At 40.4% G+C, this 21,295-nt stretch overlaps 1 protein-coding gene across 3 annotated transcripts in view; it reads right to left on the bottom strand.

Moving 5' to 3' along the window:
- SBF2 (SET binding factor 2) overlaps positions 1–20,232 on the bottom strand; it is a 518,200-nt gene extending 497,968 nt beyond the window's left edge. For all 3 annotated transcript variants that reach the window (XM_064288443.1, XM_064288439.1, XM_064288442.1), the window contains exon 1: positions 20,102–20,232. In XM_064288443.1, coding sequence (XP_064144513.1) covers positions 20,102–20,156 — 55 coding nt within the window. In that variant the 5' untranslated portion in view covers positions 20,157–20,232. The remainder of the gene's footprint in view (positions 1–20,101) is intronic.
- Positions 20,233–21,295: the final 1,063 nt, after the last annotated feature.

Here is a 21,295-nt window from a genome sequence, read left to right as displayed (position 1 = left end):
TCTCTCTCTGTGGGTCGGGAAGCCCAGCACCATCTCCTGCTGCCTGGTCTCTGCTGCCAGGTCTCTCCTGCCACTGCTTCTCACCATCTTCAGGGTTATAGCTCACTCACTTCTCTCAGTCTCCTATTTCCAGAAGCTTCTCAGTGCAGAGATCCTGGGTCCAAAGGACATGCTGGCTCCTGGTCGTTCTTCCTTGATGTTAGTGAGATCTCTTTCCCACCTCTGTGGTGGCTCATTTCAAACCCAGCAGGATGGCAAAACTAACTAATTCCTTTGGTGGGCCACAATTACACTATCACATAGCCCAAGTGATTGGGTGGGAGTGACAAGACCATGGCTAGAAAGGCCACACAAAAGTGATCCATCACACCACAAAAGCCTATTGGTAAGGAATGGAATATCTCCTGAAGCACAGCCTGGTGTCGATCATCCAGGAAAGAGATCCTTGAACAGAAAACTAAAACCAGCAAATGTATCTGACAGGAATGCATTGCTGTTTGGCCCCCATCTAGGGCCTAAGCTTACAGAAGACATGTTAAAAGGAAAGATAATCTTCATAATACGACAGCAAGCCAGAAACCAGGCAGGAAGGTATCCCTTTGGTATCCCTTTAGGATATAGGTATACCTTGCAAACCAGGCGACCAACTTAAAAGTTACTCTTCTGTTTCATTACCCTTTTATTTTGTTTTAAACCTTTAGAAAAGTCTTATTCCCATGTTTCATCCCTCTTCCTGTGTCTCAGCAAATAATGGGAAAATGATTTGGTGGAAGGAAGTTATATATCTGCCAGCATATTTTTGAAAAGGGCATTTCACAAGATCACTGAAGAGATGGACAAGTTGGAGCTCTGAGGTCAAGTCAACCCAAAGTGGAGGCTTTCCTTCCACTGCCAACCCGGGAGGGTTGGGTTTTGTCTTAAGAGAACTATAAAGTTTCTATACAGGTTCTTGGAACCAAATTAACTGTGACAAGGTGTGAAGAGATAGGTAGTACAGTCAAGAGTCAATAAGTTTCTGTAATGTTTGAAATTTCCATAATAAGTATATATTACTACATTAAGCAAGATATAAAACAGTTTAGCAACAGACAGGTCGAAGCAGGAATAAACTGATACAACAGTACCAGGACAGTTATGAGTCAAAACTGTATAGAAAGACACGAAGCGTTTCTAAATCAACTGCAGAGAAGAATTAATTCAAGAGCCAAGCAGAAAGGATCAGAAAGCAGGTCTACAAGGAGGTAAAATAAAGATGTGAGTAAAACAGGAAGCACAATTTTTTTTTAATATTTTATTTATTTTGTTGCTGTTGAGAATACATACAACAATCCAACAGTTTCTACATGTACAATTCAGTGACACTGATTACATTCTTCAAGTTGTACAACCATTCTCACCCTCTTTTTCTGAGTTGTTCTTCCCCCATTAACATAAATTTACTGCACCCTAAGGTTCCTATTTAATCTTTCAAGTTGCTGTTGTCAATTTTTTTTTTGTATGTTGTTTTTATTGTATTTTAGATGAGGGTTTACACAGCAAATTAGTTTCTCATTAAACAATACCCACATTGTTTTGTGACATTGGTTGCTCCACCCCCACAACATGTCAACACTGTCCCCTTCTCAACTTTGAGTTCCCCGTTACCAGTTTTCCTGTCCCCTCCTGCCTTCTCGTCCTTGCCCCTGGGCTGGTGTGCCCATTTAGTCTCGTTTTGTTTTGTGGCTCTGTCTCATATTTGGCTGAAGTGTGAACTTCAGGAGTGACTTCAGTACTGAGTGAAAAGCGAGTCCAGGGGCCGTACTCTCAAGGTTTCTCCTGTCTCTGTCAGACCAGTAAGTCTGGTCTTTTTGTGTGTGTGTGTGTGTGTGAGTTAGAATTTTATTCTACATTTTTTCCAGCTCTGTCCAGGACCCTCTCTTGCAATCCCTGTCGGAGCAGTCAGTGGTGGTAGCTAGGTACCACCAAGTTGTGCTGAACTCAGTCTAGTGGAGGCTGTGGTAGCTGAGGTCTATTAGACCTTTGGACTAATTTTTCCCTTGTGTCTTTGGTTTTCTTCATTCTCTCTTGCTCCGGATGAGAGTACTACCAGTGCAGTATCTTAGACGGCTGCTAGCAAGTTTTTAAGACCCCAGATGCTACTCGCCAAAGTAGGATATAGAACATTTTCTTTATAACATACATTATACCAATTGAGCTAGATGTTCCCTTGAGACCATGGTCCCTAGGCCTCACCCCAGTAATTAGGCCCCTCAGGGAGTTTGGATGAATCTCTGGAGCTTCCATGACCTTGCCTTGGTCAAGCTGAGTAAGCACCATTTGTAGACAAAGGAGACCAGTTACCAGTCTCAAACCAAAGGTAATTTACCTGCTTCCTATGAAGTGGGCACTTTTCCAAAGGTGTTATCCTCATTTACGCCTGCAGTTATGAAAACACAAGATGGCTTTATGTGTCTTTAGCAGCAAAGCCTAGATCCTAAGACCGAAAAAAAAGGTATTTTATTCCTTAAGAGCCTAATTCTTTGGTGGGGCATCTCAGTGGGCAGGTTACCCATCCCCATGACCTCCTACCACACAATATAAAACTAAAATACTTTATTTGTTGGAAATACTGAATGTTGTTTTAATTTCCATGTTCTTACTTTCTAAGACAAAGTACATGCCTTTATTAAACTAAAATTACTTTTTATTTATATGACTTTTCATTAGCTTTTATTCTGATTTAATGGCCATTCAAAAAAAAAAAAAGTCTCCAATCTTCCTCAGTTAAAAGGCTGCAACAGAAACTTAAAACCTAATACATTAGAAGAGGTTAAACAAAAGTTGATTTCTTGGGCAGTGTGTAACATTTTAACAATTCACTGTTTTCAAAATAATCCTTTAACATAAAATGAAATTGTATAGGCTCTATCTATTTTTTATTGTATCTATCTGCGAAGGTCCACTAAGTCACGCCTTAAAGCAACATTTAAAAGAGTGTGAATGGCAACAATGTGAGACTTCATTGTTACCTCTGCATTTATGTGGTATTCATAATACTACGTGTCCCTGGGTGCCACAAATGGCTAAGTACTCAGCTATTAACCAAAATTTTTGCAGTTTGAATCTACCCAAGGCCACCTCAGAAGAAAGGCCTGGCAATTTACTTCTAAAATATCACAGTCATTGAAACCCTATGGAGTTCAGTTCTGCTCTGAAACACAAGGGGTTGCCATGAGTCAGAACCAACTCAAGAGCAACTAGCTCGGGGGGGTTTTGTTTCATAATACTGCAGATTACAACAGGCTATAACTTTTCAAAACTTGAAAATTCTCTTCAAGTTTTAATTATGTTCTTGGCTTTGTTAGGTGCTGTCAAGTTGGTTCCAACTCACAGCAACCCTATGTACAACAAAATGTGTCATTCTCACAATTACTGCTATGTTTGAGCCCACTGTCACAGCCACTGTCAATCCATTTTGTTGAGGGTCTTGCTTTTTTCACTAACCCTCTATTTTACCAAGCATGATGTTCTTTTCCAGGGTTATAGTTATAATCAAATAAAGTATTAAATTTAAGAAGCTTAAGAAGTAGCAACTTTTTTTTCTTGAGAGTATAGCTTAAGAGCTTTTAAACAGTTACCAATTCACATAGTTTAACTCTTACTTTGCACAAAAGACTTTGCTGATAAGAGGGAAAATATTTTTTTGCCAAAAAAAAAGCAGCTATATTTTCCAATAGAATAATGTTTTCAAAAGCAGGTTCATCTTCCTGAATGCCAAAGTTCTCCTATGGACACACGTTTGTACGTTCCTAGGTAGCAGGCCTTTTAGTTTTGTTTTGTTTATTTATATTGATTTCCCATGGCTGGCTACTAAAGTATCAAGTATTTCAACTCCAGAGATGAAGTGTAGAAGGGCAACAAAAAAAAAGTGACTGGCCTAGGAAAATAGTTGAAAAGAAATCTATTTACCTGTTCTAATATAATCTTCATTTATTACTTATCAAACCTCCTTTTCTGGTCCCAATATTCCAACCAAATTGAGGATGTCTCATTGTTTATCAGTTTTAATGATGATATTCATTACCTTGGGTACAACAACCTGTAACACAAATTAACCTACAACTGGAAAACAAAATTGCTGCTCAAAAAGTTACCTCAAGAGGTTTATTAAGTTTCTTAGGGAATCATTATTTAGATACTAGTACCTACATTTGAAAAGCTTATCCTGAAACTCTTTCACTCACCACCACTATCTTTTTTCCACTACCTCCCTGTCCATCCATATCAAGTTCACCTGTAGACTTCTGCTTCTGTAACACGCCTAGGCGACTTGTCACTTCCCACAAAGCTCCAACAGCTGATCAGGAACATGTCTTGATGTACACCACTACAGAATATCTCCAAGATTAATGAAATGCCAACTTTATTTTCCAAAGAGCACTATCTTTAGAAGACAGAAGTCAGAACTGGGCTGATGTATTTGTATCCTGTATACCTGTCACTTGAGATCCAAAGTCCTAAGGAACTTTAGTCCCATACCTATCCCCTTCTTCTCCAGTATGAATTGCTCTCATTGTATTGGTTTCCACTTTTCTGCCTTCATGTATACTCAGATCTGTCCTACACACTTCTTTTAAACTCTCATTAGACCTATTTCTGCAATTCAGTTCAACAAACACCTCTTACTGAATACTAACAAGCCAGACATCTCTGGGATACAAAAAATATTTTTACTCAGAAGAAAAGCATTCAGTTTTCCAACCAGACATTCTTACCTCTCAAAATCAGTTTACTCAAACACATGGTCTTCATCTGCTGCCTCTATTTCTTATCCTTTCTCCTGCTTAAAGTTCTGCAATTCTATTTACGACACAGCATTCCAGCTAAAACAACTCTGGGGTAAGGCCATCCTGAATAAAAGGTTAGGAAACATGGGTTCTAATCCACGACTTGCCATTCAACAGTTGTGTAACCATTTGCAAGTTAACAATTGGGGGGTGAGGGCACAATGGTTCCCTTATCCATAAATTTGGTTGAATTAGATAATCTGTACAGTAGCTTTAAAATTTCACAAAATGCAAAGCTCTTCATTAACTCTGCATCTCCCTGATCTCTATCTGCCACACCTGACTCTGAGAAATATTCTCTCATTTTCTATGACTCTAGATTTTGATCTCTTTTACCTCTGTGTATCAGTATTAACATTAGCTACATGCAACAGACAACCCAGATTTATAGTGGTTTAAATATACAACGCTGTAGTCTTCCATGTTAAGAAAAAAAAAAAAATCCAGAGGGCAGCTTTAATGTATGTTTTGAAATCAGGGAGAACTCATACATCCCTGACTCCAAGCATACTATAAAGCTACAGTAATCAAAATTACTGCCGCCTATTATTGGTATAATGATAGACATATAGAACGATGAAATAAAATTGAGAGTCCAGGAATAAACCCATACATATATGGTCAACTGATTTTCAACAAGGAGGCTACGTCCATTCAATGGGGAAAAAATGTTCTCTTCTAGTCTCATGCCTCAACACCACATAAGAAAATTAACTCAAAATGTACTCAAACCATAAAACTCTTAGAAGAAAACATAAGGTTAATGCTTCAGACCTAGTTTTTAACAATGAATTCTTAGATATGACACCAAAAGCAAGAGTAACAAAAGGCAAAATAGATAAAGTAGACTTCATCAAAATTAATAACATCTGTGTATCAAAAGACTTTATTAACAAAGTGAAAGACACAACCTACAGATTGGGAAGTAAATTTGGGGGAACCATATATTTGATAAGGGTTTAATTTCCAGAATATATAAAGAACTCATACAATAATAAAAAAAAAATGAGCAAAAGACTTGAATAGACATTCCATCAAAGAAGATATATAAATGGCCAACAAGCTCATGAAAAGATGCTCAATGTCATTAGTCATTTAAGAAAAAAAAAAAAAACCTGCTGCCATCTAGTCAATTTCAACTCACAGGGACCCCACAGCACAGAGCAGAACTGCCCTATGGGGTTTCCAAGGAGCAGCGTTAGGGAGATGCAAATCAAAATCACAATGAGATACCACTTCACTCCCACTAGGATGGCTATGATCAAAAAAAAAAAAAAAAACAGAAAACAACAAGTCTTGGCAAGTATGTGGAGAAACTGGAACCATCACCCACTGCTGGTGGGAATATAAAACACTACAGACTCTGTGGAAAATATCTGGCAGTTCCTCGAAAAGTTTAGCACAGAACTACCATACGACCTAGCAATCCCAATCCAAGGCATATAGCCAAAAGAATTAAAAGCAAGAATGAAAACAGAAACTAGTTGTACAGCGATATTCACTGCAGCACTGTTCACAATATTCACAATAGCCAAAAGGTGGAAACTACCTAAATGTCTATCAAAACATAAATGGATAAACATACGCACACACACATACACACACGTGTGTGTGTATGAATATCACTCAGCCATAAAGAGAAATGAAGTCCTGATACCTGCTACAACATGGATGAACCCTGAAAACATTATGTTGAGTGAAATAAGGCAGATACAAATGGACAAATATTGTATGATCTCATTTATATGAAATATCTAGCAAAGGCAAATGCATAATGACAAAAGTTATTAATGGTTACAAAGAGTGGGAAGGAAAGGGTAGGGGAAGCCACTGCTTAAGGGGCGCTGAGTTTCTGTTAATGGTGGTGGAAACAGTGGTGACGGCTGCACAACAGGATGAACACAATCAATGTCACTGAAATGCACATATAAACCACGTTGAACTGGCAAATGTTTTGTCATACATCTTTACTACAATAAAAAACCTTTTTTTAAAAATCAAGGGTCCTATTACCCCCAAAGAGAGGAATGGTTACTGTGGAAAACCAAAAGTCTCTCCCAAGCTCTCCAACCACTTCTTCTATGGCTCCTTTTCTTTTCCATCCCCTTAACAACGATGTTCCCTAAACTGGTCCTGTATTTTTCTGTCTCTATGCCCACTTCCTGATGGTACCCACAAAATGTCCTAGCTCCATCTACTCTAATGATTCTCGAGTCTTTGTGTCCAGTCCCTACCTGTCTCATCTTCCAAAGTCTCCACTTGGGTGCCTATAAAACAAAACCCATTATCTTCCAAACTGACAAAAAGGTAAGTAATTTTAAAATAAAAACATTTTTAATCATCCTATTGAAGTTGTATCCCAGACCCTCAGGTTTGTAATTTTGAAGTCACTTCCAACTCCTCTTTCTACTTTCCAGAAGCCACGACTTGAAGTTTATATTGAGCTTAAAAAAAAAAAGAAATGAAATAAATTGGACTACATTAGGTTTATACAGCATATGACCTAGAACATGCATTCATCAAACTGGCTTTGGCCCCCACAACTCTACTATAATGTTCTAAAGTCATTATCCTAATTATCAAATCCACGAGTCTATTCTTAGTCCTCATTATATAAGACTCTTCAGAGCATTTGACATTTATTCACCAGTTCCTCCTCCATAAAATTCTCTACACCCTGTGTTTCCATGGTACCACACTATCTTAATTCTATCGCCACACCTGTGACCACTCCTCTTCAGTCTCCTGGCTGTTACTGCTCTATCTCTGGAATATTGATCACCCCCACCAGCTCCATTCTTAGGCCACTCTTCTTTTCACTCCATACACATTTCCTGAGCCATCTCATTCTTTTCTTCATATCCAACAATCAGATGAACATTAGTAATTGCCAGATAAAATCTTTAATCTTCACTTTTCTCCTTGGCTCCTGACCTACATACCTAAACACCTCAATGACATCTCTCCCTTGATTAAAGACAGGCACTTTTAATTTAACATGTCCTAAACTAAGCTCAGCTCAGCATTTCTTTCCCTCATCCAAATAAATTTCTTCTTCTGAAGTTTCTGTTTGAAATTCACAGAATCATCACCCGCCAATGACCCAGAGTAGAAATTTTGTTATCCTCAACTACTCTTTCTCTTTTATCCCCCACATTCATTCATACCAATTTTTGATAATTTGGGCTTCCAATTTTCCCTAGAATCCATACCTTCCTTTCCATTTCCACGGTAAAAGCTGTTGAGTTGTCTCACACTGTTGTTTCTTCCTCCGATCCACTGCCATCTGAGCCTTATCGACATTGTTTCTTTCATTTTGAGAACACCCCACCCCATTTTCAACATACACCAATGTCTGAAGGGTCAAGGCTACCCCACAGTCCACAGGGGCAAGGCTAAATTCCACAGCCTGATAAACAGAGCTTTTCACACTTTCAAGCTCACTCAAAAGCAACCTGTTGAATACAGAATTGGGGGGAAGGGGAACCTGAGCTAACCATGAATTACAATAGTTCAATAATGACCAATTATCAATTTTTTTAATATGTGAAACTGTGATATTTCAGGAATTATCCACGAATTTGTTTTTTAGCTTATCTCATTTATAGTGTATTGCTTAAATAAACTGATGAAATACCTAGGAAACATTTCAAATGCTTTCTCTAATATATTTACACATGTTAATAAGAACAAAGACTACAGGAGCCTCAAATTATAAGGATACTTGATTCCAGGTTAAATACCATCTAGATAAAAGGATTAAAGTCTAAATGTATTAACGGGCAGAAGACATAAACAAAAAGAAAAAATTAGAAGCACGTCAGGAGACTAATCCAAGTGATCACCATCATTTTTCCTTGAACAAATCTCAGTAAAAGAATAAGAAAGTAGAAACAATAAGGAAAGTAAAGATAGTTGGCTAAATAACTTCACCCTTAGAAACAAATGATATTTCCCAAATATTATGGCAGAATACATATGTGAAGTCAGGAAAATAAGCAAGTTTTAATTGCAAATTATCAAAATCATCAATTAAAAAATGGGCAAAGGATATGAACAGACACTTCACCAAAGAATACATTCAGGTGCCTAACAGACACAAGGAAATGTTCATGATCATTAGCCATTAAAGAAACACAAATCAAAACTACAGTGAAGTCCAACATCCATCCCAGATAAAAGATTCCAATAAAATAGGAATAGATGGGAAATTCCTCGACATAATAAAGGGCATCTATACAAAACCAACAACCAACATCATTCTCAATGGAGAGGGGCTGAAAGCATTCCCCCTAAATATAAAACCTAAAACAAAAAAGATCATGGAAAAATAGGGACAATGCTAGGGGCCCTAATTAAGCCATAAACAGAACAATGAACCATAACTAACAATGCACAAACACCAGAAGATAAACTAGATAACTGGGAGCTCCTAAAAATTAAACTCTTATGCTCATCAAAATAGTAAAAAGAGATGCTAGAGACTGGGAAAAAATTTTTTGGATACAAGATACCCAATAAGGATCTAATCTCTAAAATTGATAGACTACTTCAATACCTCACCATCGAAAAGACAAATAATTCAATCAAAAAGTGGGCAAAGGATATGAACAGATACTTCACCAAAGAAGACATTCATGTAGGTACCTGACACATGAGGAAATGTTCATCATCATTAGCCATTAGAGAAATGCAAATCAAATCTACAATGAGATACCGTCTCATCCCGACATTGCTGGCACTAATCAAAAAAAATGGAAAGCATTCTGTTAGCCCAAGACTGGAACAACTCCCAAAGCCAAAACTTCAGACAGGGATTGGACTGGACTATTAGATAGAAAATGATACTGGTGAGGTGTGGGCTTCTTAGTTCAAGTAGGCACAGGAGACTATGTGGGCAGCTCCTGTCTCAGGGGGAGATGAGAGTGCAGAGCGGGACAGAAGCTGGCTGAATGGACATGGAAATACAGGATGGAGAGGAAGAGTATACTGTCTTATTAGGGGGAGAGCAACTAGGAGTATACAAGCCAAGGTGTATACAAAGTTTTGTATGAGAGGCTGACATGGTTTGTAAACTTTCACTTAAAGCACAACAGAAAAAAATGGAAAATAACAAATGTTGGAGAGGTTTCAGGAAGACTGGAACTCTTATGCACTGCCTGTAGGAATGTAAAATGGTGTAACCTCTATGGAAAACAATATGGTTAAAAAGCTAAAAAGTAGAAATACAATTCAATCCAGTAATCCCACTCCTAGGAATACATCATAGAGAAATAAGAGCCATCACATGAATAAAAAAAAACCAAACTCCTTGCTGTCGAGTCGATTCCAACTCATAGCAACCCTACAGGACAGAGCAGAACTGCCCCAGAGGGTTTCCAAGGAGTGTCCGGTGGCTTTGAACTGACAACCTTTTGGTTGGCAAGAGAACTCTGAACCACTGCATCACCAGGGCTCACACAAATAGACATATATGCAAATCCATGTTCACTGCAGCATTATTCACAATAGCAAAAAGATGGGAACAACCTAAGTGCCCATCAACCAATGAATGGATAAACAAACCATGGGACATACACACAATGGAATACTACACCACAATAAAGGACAGTAACAAATCTGAAAATCATTCACAACATGGATGAACCTGGAGGGCTTTAAGCTGAGTGAGATAAGTCAAGCAGAAAAGGATGAACAGTGTATGAGACCACTATTATAAAAACCCAAGAAAAGGTTTACAACATAAAGAAACAATCTTTGATGGTTACAAAGGAGGAGAATAGGGAGGGAAAATCACTAATTAGATAGCAGACAAATGTGAACTTTCGTGGAGAGAAAAACACACAACACAGGGGAAGTTCGCACAACTTGACCAAGACAAAGTCATAGAACTTTCCTAGACACATCCACACACCTTGAGGAACTGAGTTACTAGGACTGAGGGCTGGCAACCATGGTCTCAAGGAACATCTAGGTCAATTGATATAACATAGTTAATAAAGAAAATGTTCTACACCTTACTTTGGTGAGTAGCATCTGGGATCTTAAAAGCTTGCGAGCAGCCATCTAAGATATATCTCTTGGTTCCATCCCATACAGCGCAAAGGAGAATGAAGAAAACCAAACACACAAGGAAAACACTAGTCCAAAGGACTAATGGACCACATGAACCACAGCCTCCACCAGCCTAAGCCCAGAAAAAACTAGATGGTGCCCAGCTACTACCAACAACTGCTCTGACAGGGATCACAATAGAAGGTCCCGGACAGAGTGGGAGAAAAATGCAGAACAAAATTCAAATTAATGAAAAAAGACCAGACTTACTAGTCTGACAGAGACTGGAGGAACCCCTGAGACTACGGTTCCAGGACAACCTGCTAACTCAGAACTGCGGCCAATCTCAAAGTCCACCTTTCAGCCAAAGATGAGTCAGGCCTGTAAAACAAACAACACAGGCGAGAACATGTTTGAATCAAGTACACGAGACCAAATGGGCAATACCTGCCCAAAAGCAAAGACAAAAAGGAAGGAAGGGACAGGAAAACTGGATGAATGGACCCAGGCAACTGGGGTAGAAATGGGGAGAAGGCTGACACATTGCAGGGAGTGCAACCAATGTCACAAAACAATTTGTGTATAAATTTTTGAATGGGAAACTAATCTGCGCTGTAATCTTTCACCTAAAGCACAATAAAATTTTTTTTTTTTTTTTTTTTTAAGTATCAAAATCAAACTGTCATAACAACCAGTGATTTTCCTTAGAGAAAATGCCTGGTAATCTACTTCTGAAAAATCACAGCCTTCAAAACCCTATGGAGCACAGCTCTACTCTGCAACACATGAGATCACCATGACACAGAATCAACTCACTGGTTTGGTTTTATATACTGGTAACAATTTCAATTTAGTAGAAGAATATGAAAATTACATATTATATACATTGATGAACCTTCAAATATATAAAGCAAAACTTGACAGAACTACACTGAATAACTGATAAATTTCCATTACAATAGATGATTTTAATATCTTCCTGACATAAATGACAGACGGGGTGGGGGTGGGGGGAAGGGACAATGAAGTTACAAAAGATTTAAACAACATAATGTGGACATTTTAACAAGGCTACATTTTTACACAAGAGTACAAATTTGTTAGAAACATCTTCCACTCCTAGGTATACATCCATATGACTTGAAAGCAGAGGCTCAAACAGAGACTTGCACATCAGTGTTCACTGCAGCACTATTCACAACAGCCAAAAGGTGGAAACGACCTAAATGCCCATCAACAGATGAGTGGATAAACAAAATACGGTACATGCATACAACAGAATACTACTCAGAAAGTCAGAGAAATAAAGTCTTAGTACACGCTACAGTATGGATGGAGCTTGAAGACATTACGCTGAGTGAAAAAGTCAATCACAAAGGGACAAATATTATATGACCTCACTTACATAAAAAAATAAGAAAAAGCAAATGTATAGGGAGCAAACTTTATTAGTTGTTACCAGGGGCAGGAGTGAGGGGAAAACGGGGATTTACGGTAATGGAAAAATGGCATTGATTAAGGGTAGTGTTGCACAGCCAATTACTGCAACTGCTGTCAGTAAGTTGTACACCTGTAAAAAGTTGAATTGGCAAAGGTTGTGTGATAGATGTACTTACAACAATGACAAAAAAAATGAGCTGCTGAGGCTGCTTGTGTACAACGAAAAACTTCATGGGATTTGGTTCCTTAGTTTGGAGGATTAGGGTCATGGTTTCATGGGACATAGAGTTAACTGGCCTAAGATCATGCTTAGTATTTCTGTTCTACCTCCTAGTTCATCGCATAGTACCTGGGGTCTTAAAAGCGTGCAAGTGGCCATCCAAGGCACAACAATTGGTCTTTATTCACTTGGAGCATGGAGGAAGAATGAGAGTCAGGAGTTAGAGGAAGATATGGAATGTATGGCTAACTGCCTCCATGAATAGCTGCTTCCTTTGCCATGAAACCAAAAGAACCGGATGGTGCCCGGCTACCATTGCTGAACATTTTGATCAAAGATTCTACAGAAGAATTCTGATCGAAGGGGGAAAATACAGAACAGAATTTCAAACTCTCACAGAATCTAGACTTCCTGGAGCCATGGAGGCTGGGTGAACCCCCGAAACTACTGCCCTCTGTGATTTTCTTTAAACCTTAAACCAAAAGTATCCCATGAAGTCTTCTTAAAACCAAACATTAGTTTAGCTTCAGTAGTAAAGAATTTCTGCCTTGAACACTGTGCTCTTTCAAGATCTACCTATATAGGATCATACCGACAATAGCAACTCAAAAGATCGGACAGGAAACTTTACGGGTAGTGAGTTTATGTTAATGGGGGAGGAACAACTCAGAGAAGGGGTGTGAGAATGGCTGTAATCAATGCCACCGAATTGTACATGCAGAAACTGTTGAAATGGTGTATGCTTTGCTACATATGTTCTCAACAAGAAAATAAAAAAATATCTGCAAAGAAAAAAAAAAAAATCACTGGTTTTCAAACTATGTTCTCCTCACCAAAACAGTAGTATTATAAAAAAAAAAAAAGAAAGAAATTTTTCTTTTTTTAAAGAACACAAAATTGAAAACAAGTTAAATACCCAATAATAAAGCAACTGATTAAGTTAAATTGATATATTCATAAAATGTAGTAAGTTAGCCACTGTTGATGATATTTTCTTAAATTTTATAGAATAACTTTTCCTTATGTTATTAGTGTTAAAAAGAAATAATAGTATAGGCATCTTCTTATCTTCCATATAGTTTTTTTTAATTAAACTTTTCATTTCGAGATAATTACAGGTTCACATGCAGTTGTAAGAAACAATACAGAGAGATTCCAATACACTCTTTACCCAGTTTTCTCCAGTGGTAACACCTTGTGGAATTATAGTACAGTATCACCGAACACTGATACAGTCTACCGATCTCATTCACATTTCCCCACTTCTACGTGTACTCATTTGTGTATGTGTATATATTCAGTACTATGCAACTTTACCATACATATAGGTTCATACATTCACCACCCAGTCAAGACACTAAACAGTTCTAACACCCCAAAGATCCCTCCTATTGCCCTTTTATAACCATACTCATTTCTCATCCCTATTTCCTTATAGCTTTTTTGTATTTTCCATATTTTAAACAATTGTGTGTTCATTCAATGCATCTTTATTACATCTAAACCAAAACAAACTCACTGCCAACAAGCCGACTCTGACTCACAGCAACCCTGCAGGACAGAGCAGAACTGCTCCACAGGATTTCCAAAGAGCAACTGGTGGATTCGAACTACTGAGCTTTTGGTTAATAGCCGAGCTCTCAACCACTTTGCCACCAGGGCTCTTTTTATTACACTTCTACTGCAAAAGACCACTCTAAAATCTTAAAAAGCTAAGATGTCATTTTGATGATTAAGGTGCACCTGACCCAAGCTATCGTATTTTCAATCACCTCACACGCATGCAAAAGCTGGACAACGAAAAATACCAGTAAATAAATTAAAAAGAAAAAGGAAGCCCAAAGAAGAACTGATACATTTGAATTATGGTGTTGGCCAAAAATATTGAATATACCATGGACTGCCAGAAGAACAAACAAAACTGTCCTCGAAGAAGTACAGCCGGAATGCTCCTTAGAAGTGAGGATAGCAAGACTTCGTCTTACTTGCTTTGGACATGTTATCAGGAGGGTTCAATCCCTGCAGGAGGACATCATGCATGGTAGAGGGTCGGAGAAAAGAGGAAGACCCTCAAAGAGATGGACAGAGTGGCTGCAACAATGGGCTCAAACAGCTACTATTGTGAGGATGGCACAGGACCGGGCGGCATTTCATTCTGTTATACATAGGGTCACTATGAGTCAGAGCAGATTCAACAGCACCTAACAATATCAACAAGTGCCAGGCCCTCTTCTTTGTATGCAATTCAAACAGCATGTATTAACTATATTTTCCAGTTTGTAGAAGTAATTTTTTAAGAGATAAGGTTTTTTTTTCTTTTAACCCAATTTTAAAATAGAAATATGGAAAAACTCAACTAAAAGTATTACTAATTACAAACACACTTTAGGAACAAAAATAATGTGTGGTTTGAATAATTCCAAGAAAATTCCGGTATTAAACACAGAACATTTCAGTAGCATATTGTCATAATATGATTAGCTTTCAGATAAATTTAGATAATAAAATCACACTAACTTCTGAAGAAAGCTTAATAATAAAGGTTTATACTCTTCACTTATAATTCAAACAAGTAAAAGGATTTAGTGGATTTTCTTCCAATAAGTTTTTACATAGGGTTTTATGCAAAAAGGCTACTCTACAGATACAACTCAAGACAATGAGGTATTCAGACAATTAATTGAACAAATGTCTATGAAGTATCCACATTAAAAAGTCTGTTCTTCAAAAGACATTATTAAGAAAACAAAAAGACAAGGCACAGATTGGGAGAAGATATTTGCAAAACACCAGATAAAGACCTGTATCTAGAATTAAAAACAAAACAAACAAAAAACTCCAACTCAATATGAATTCAAACAACTCACTAAAAGAAGAGCAAAAAATTGATAAGCACCTTACAAAAGATATACAAATGGCCAATAAATACATAAAAAGGTGCTCAACATCATTATCCACCAGGAAAGTGCAAATTGAAACCACATGAGATACCACTACACACCTACTAAGTCAAGCCAGTTGCCATGAGGTGGATTCGGATTCATGGCGACCCCACGTGTGTCAGTGTAGAACTGTGCTCCATAAGGTTTCGATGGCTGATTTTTAGGAAGTATAAAACCAGGTCTTTCTTCCAAGGAGCCTCTGGGTGGACTCAAACCTCTAACCTTTTGGTTTGCACCAGAGCATGTTAACAATTTGCACCACCTAGGAACTCCTTAAACCCTCTTACATAGCTAAAATAAAACAGTTTTTAATAAGATAAAGATTAACAATACAAAGTGCAGGCAAGACTGTGGAGCAACCACAACTGTCACACGCTGCTGGAAGAATGCAAAATGGTACCTCTAGTCTGGAAAACAATTTGGCAATTTCTTGCAAAGTTAAACAGAACACTTACGGTACAGATGATAAACATAACCTAGCAATTCTTCTCCTACATATTTACCCAAAATAAATTAAATCATCTGAATGCTCAAAGACCTGTATGCAAATATTCAGCACAGTTTTGTTCATAATAGCCAAAAACTGAGAACTCAAATGTCCACCAACTGGTAAACGAATAAACAAATTCTATTATATGCTGCAATAAAAAGGAACAACTGCCAATACGTGCAATACGGATAGATCCCAAAAGCATTACACAAAGTGAAAAAAGCCAGACATAAAAAAATGACAGAATTCTACTTACACGACATTCTGGAAAAGAGAAAACCATAAGAACAGAACTCAGATCAGTAGTTGCCAGAGGCTAGGGGAGAAATGACTACAAAGGGACATGAAGAAATTTTTTGGAGGGAAAGAAACATTCTATATCTTGTGCTAGTGGCTACACAAATGTACACATTTGTCAGAACTCATCAAACTGTTCACTTAAAAGGGTGAAATTTTATTGTATGTATTGTATGTAAATTATACCTCAATAAACATAACTCAAAAAAAATTATCCAAAGTAAAAACAGTGATACATTTCACTATCAAGATTCTACCCCTTACAAAAGCTTCTGGATTTTCTAACTGGGGGAAAAAAAAAAAAAAAAACTTCCCATTCCCTGATGTAGTTGTGGGAAGGGGAGACCAGGGCCCAAGTGAGCTGAGGAGGGAGTCCATGTGATAGGTAAACAGCCAAAGGTGTTGAGTCTGAGCCCAAGCACTGTGAGGAGGGTGTCAAAACAGAGGGGCAACCTGGCATGGGGCATCAGAATGCAAATAGAGTGAGGAGGATGTCTTCCTCCTCATATGGAGGCAGCCCACTATGGGATGTCAGAGCCTGAGTCCGGTGAGAAATGTGTCCACAAACAGTGGGGAGGCCGACACGGGGAGTCAGAGCCAGAGCAGGCGGGGCAGGGGGGTGTCCCTGTATTGGGGGCATCCTGGTATGGGCTATTAAATCCTGCATTTTAAAATGGGTGAGGTACTGGCGGCAGGGAGCAGAATGCAGAATCTGTGCCCCAGCAGGGAGAAGAGGAACCCAGGGATAGGAGGGGGTGGTGGTAGAGACGAAAGATTGATAAATACATTAAGGATAATGGAAGCCAGATTCCTCACCATCAGAGGAAAAAAAAAAAAGTCAATTCTGACCAATGGCAGCCCCATGTGTTGCAGAGCAGAACTGCTCCATGTGGTTTTTTTGGCTGTAATCTTTACAGAAGCCAATTGCCAGGCCTTTCTTCTGTGGCACAGCTGGGTGGGTTCAAACCACCAATCTTTAGCAACAACTATCTGCATCACAGAAAATTACAAACATAAAAAGGACACTAGAGTGTCAGACAGAAAACACAGGTATTGGTGTGAGCTTTAGTTTTTCAATATACAGACATCCCAAATGCCAAATCCATTGCTACTGAGTCAATTCCAACTCATAACCCGTTATCTATTGCAGTCAAGTGGGTTCCAATTCATAGCAACCCTATAGGACAGACTCAAACCGCCCCACAGGATTTCCAAGGTTTGGTGGGTTAGTCTTTAGGCAAGCAGACTGTCATATCTTTCTCACGCAGAGCGGCTGGTAGGTTTGAACAACTGACCTCTCAGTTAGCAGACAAGTGCTTAACCACCACGCCACCAGGGCTCCTTAATATATATACCTCCATAAACAAATAAAGATAAGTAGATGTAAACGTGCATATATGTGTTAGAGTGTGTGTGTGTATATGTATATATGTATATACATATACACACACACACATACATACCCCAGCACTGTCCATTAAGAATGCCTGGTTGGTAGCAGTAACAACTCTACATCAATGAACACCTAACACTGGAATCTTAACTTCTCAATGTTATCCTCCACTAAAAGGAACCAGGGCTCCCTAGAGAAATGGCTGATTCCAGGCTCAGTATAGAAAAAGTACAAGCCCAGAATACTGCTGTGCCAAAAAAAGGCTGTGCCAAAAAAGGGCATGCTCAACGAATGATGGGGACATGTCATAAGGACACAGGAGCTAGCTGAGTGGACTCTCACAGGCCAAATCCAAATAAATAGTAACAAAATTATCAACTGAAAAAACAGAAAGCCAAGAATCCATATAGACATTAATGAATAAATGCATACACTGTAAGTTTGATGAGGAACAAGGTATTTACATAGGTTCAAAGTACTCCTCCCAAAAACTATGTATTAATTGTTGTTGTTGTTGCTAGCTGCCGTGGAGTTGATTTCTACTCATGGAGTCAATTTCCACTCGTATAGATAGAAAAATAGTTTTGTTTTGTTTTGTTTTCTATCTATACGCAACTATTAAATGTTAATGGACAGGCTGAAATTGCGCATCATCTGGAAAGACGCAATGAGAGTACGGCATCACTTCCGTGATATTCCTGCCCAAATGCAAAACTTGTATCTAATTCTGAAGGAACAGATGATCCCAAACTGAGGGTCATTCTACAAAATAACTCATCTGTAATCTTCAAAAGTGAAAGGTCATAAAGTCAAGAGAAGATGAAGGAACTGTTTCAGATTGAAAAAGACTAAAAAGACATGACAAATAAAGGCCACATGAAATTCTGAGCTGGACCCTCCAGTAGAGATTAATGGCAAAATCAACAAAACTTGAAGCGATCTGAGAATTAGATGGAGCACGGTATCAGTGTTAATTTCCTGATTTTGACGATCACATTGTGATTATGTAGGAGAATACCTTGTTTGTAGAAAATGCACATTATGGGATGACAGGGCATCTGGTCAACAACTTACTCTCAAGCGCTTTAAGGAAAAAAAGTTCTCTGTACTGTACTTGCAACTCTTCTGCAAGTTTGTGATTAGCATTGCAAATTTTTTTTAAAGTAAAGGGAAATAACGTAACTAAACACTAAACAAGTGTGGTCGTTTAGCTAAAAGCTAAATAGTGTGGTTCTCCACACTGTTAGTCTCAGTAGGAAAGACACCATGCTATGCAAAATTACTAGAAAATAATTTGAAATTTTGAAGCCAAAAATTATAGTCAACCCCTTCTCTTAAAATATGACCCCAGTCAGGTCATGAGGGAAGATGAAAGAATGTAAAGGTTCCCAGTGAATAAAGTTATTAAGGAGAGACCAGAACAATGGTATTCTGGCACTACTAATGGCTGTAACCATCAGCAAAACAAAATCTCAGCATCTCCTCTGAAAAATGAAAGGACTGTATGGCTGGTATTTAAAATTCCTTGCAAATGTGAGACTAGGATTACCCAGAAATAAAAGTGCTTCCCTAGCTCAACTTGTTATTATATTACGCTTCTCTACATACAAATACAAAAATAAACGTGCATGAACCCTGTGGAAGTCCAGCGATTAAAGTGTAAACTGCAATACATTTGCCAAATTGTTCCTTATGAAAAAAAAAAATTTGTGACACTGCTCCACGAATGAGCAAAACACACTAAAGTGAAACAAGATCACTCTCAGGGGTCAGCTGGCTGTCCTTACTTAAAAGATAGTGTTCAGACTCGTTCTGAAATGACCATCACTTTTGTCCTAAAAGAACTTCCTAGAAACGTTTAGAAGTGGACGGTTCCTCTCCCATTCCCAGGCATCAACCGTTCACTGGGGCGGTTACTAGGCCCCGGACAGAGCAGGGATGAGTTAGCACGGGACTCTCAGCACTTCCTTTTGGAGAGGACAGCCCCCTACGTCACTCGTTACTCGGGATGCAGGACAGAAGTTTATCCCCGAGCAACTTAGCACAGTTGGCTCCCTGTAGTGGGGTTAGACTCCCAGGCCCATTCCCGCCCGCACCAGGGCGCTGCCCCTGGTACCAGGCCCCCTCCACAGAGAAGGTCGCGGCCCCAGACTCGCCCCTAGCTGGCCCAGCTGGTCCGCCCCGGCCCGGGTGGACACGGCCCCGGCCCCTCCCCCTCCCCTCCCCCTTCCCCCTCCCCCCTCCCCCTCCCCTCGTGCCGGTCCTCACGCCCACCGAGAGGCTCAGCCCCGCCGACAAGGCCGACGCCGACAGAGCGCTCCGCCGCGGCCGGGCCCGGCCCTCTCCGCCTCCCGTTCGGGACGCCCGGCCCCGCAGAGCCCACTGGACAGCTGCCGGGGGGCGGGGAGGCCGGGGGCGGCGCCCGCCCCACACCCTTACCTGGCTTCTCATGGTCGTAGCCTACCACGATGAAGTAGTCGGCCAGCCGGGCCATGGCCGCCGCCGCCGCTCCCGGGAAGCGGGTCCCCGTCGCCGCCCACGCCGCCGCCGCCCATCCGGCCCGGGAGGGCTCAGCATTTTCCCTGCAGCTGCAGTAGCGGCAGCAGCGGCACTTCAGCCATGTTTGACAACCGAGGCGCGCTCTGCGCCTGCGCCGCGCCGCGCGCCCGCTCCTCCCCGCCCCCACGCGGGCTGGCCCGGTGGCCCGGAGCCGGGGCGGTGAGCCCACCCCTGCCGTCTGCAGGCCGCTGGGAGCGCGGGGCTCGGGGAGTGGGCGGCCGGGCGTGTCCCGCCGCGCGCTGCCACCGCAGCTGCCAGAGGTGGTGTACTTGGAGGCCTGGCTGCCGCTTCACGACCCACCTCCCCTCCCCTATTTTTCCTAAAACAGGGGGTCCTTCCTCTTGTAGCCTTTCTGTTTGGATCTGCGAAGAAGGGACGGGGAGGGTTGGGGGACCCCTTGTAAAGTTTGCCTCTTCCTCTACCCCCCCCCCGCAAAAAGAAGATTCTCCCGCCCTCAGCTGGAAGTATGGAATTTGCCCCGCCCGGGCTTTCGCTGCACGTTTCCTGTTTATGTTGTGTGGATGGGAATTTTAGGAACATGCCACGGAGCAGGCTGGGGGAAGGGGGAGACTTTGGCGCAATCTTCACGGGCGCCGCGGCTGCAGTGGTGGGTGGGTAGGAGGCGGTCGGCATGGGCTTCCCCCTGAGCGCCTGGGGGAGCTGGATTCCACTCAGCAAGGCGGCATCCCCGGGATCCTCCTGGGCTGGTCCTCCGGAGGCCGAGGGAGGAGGCCTGTCTTCCCCGGGGAACCCCGCCCGTCTCGGCTTTCTCTCCTAGCAGCGGTCCTAGGGCTCTGGCACACGGAGCAGGTGGTGACTTCCAACTTCGCCGATCAAACACGCAATAAAATGAATTAATGGTTCTCGTCTAGGTCGCTTAGTTTCCTTCCTGCACCTCTTATCGATCATTTTGCTTTTGCCTAGATGGACACCATGAGCTTGCTTTGCCATTTGTTAGTACTGTTAAAAATAAAATCATGTATTAATTCAAAAGACTAACAAAATATTTGATTGTTAATAAACAATTTACAAATTGGAGAAACCTTATTCACGCAAAAGAAACCAATTCCAGAG

This window comes from Loxodonta africana, chromosome 7, assembly GCF_030014295.1.
Source record: "Loxodonta africana isolate mLoxAfr1 chromosome 7, mLoxAfr1.hap2, whole genome shotgun sequence".
In the NCBI taxonomy this organism is placed as follows: domain Eukaryota; kingdom Metazoa; phylum Chordata; class Mammalia; order Proboscidea; family Elephantidae; genus Loxodonta; species Loxodonta africana.
Note: the sequence above shows the minus strand (reverse complement) of the source record. Positions and strands in the feature narration are given on the sequence as shown.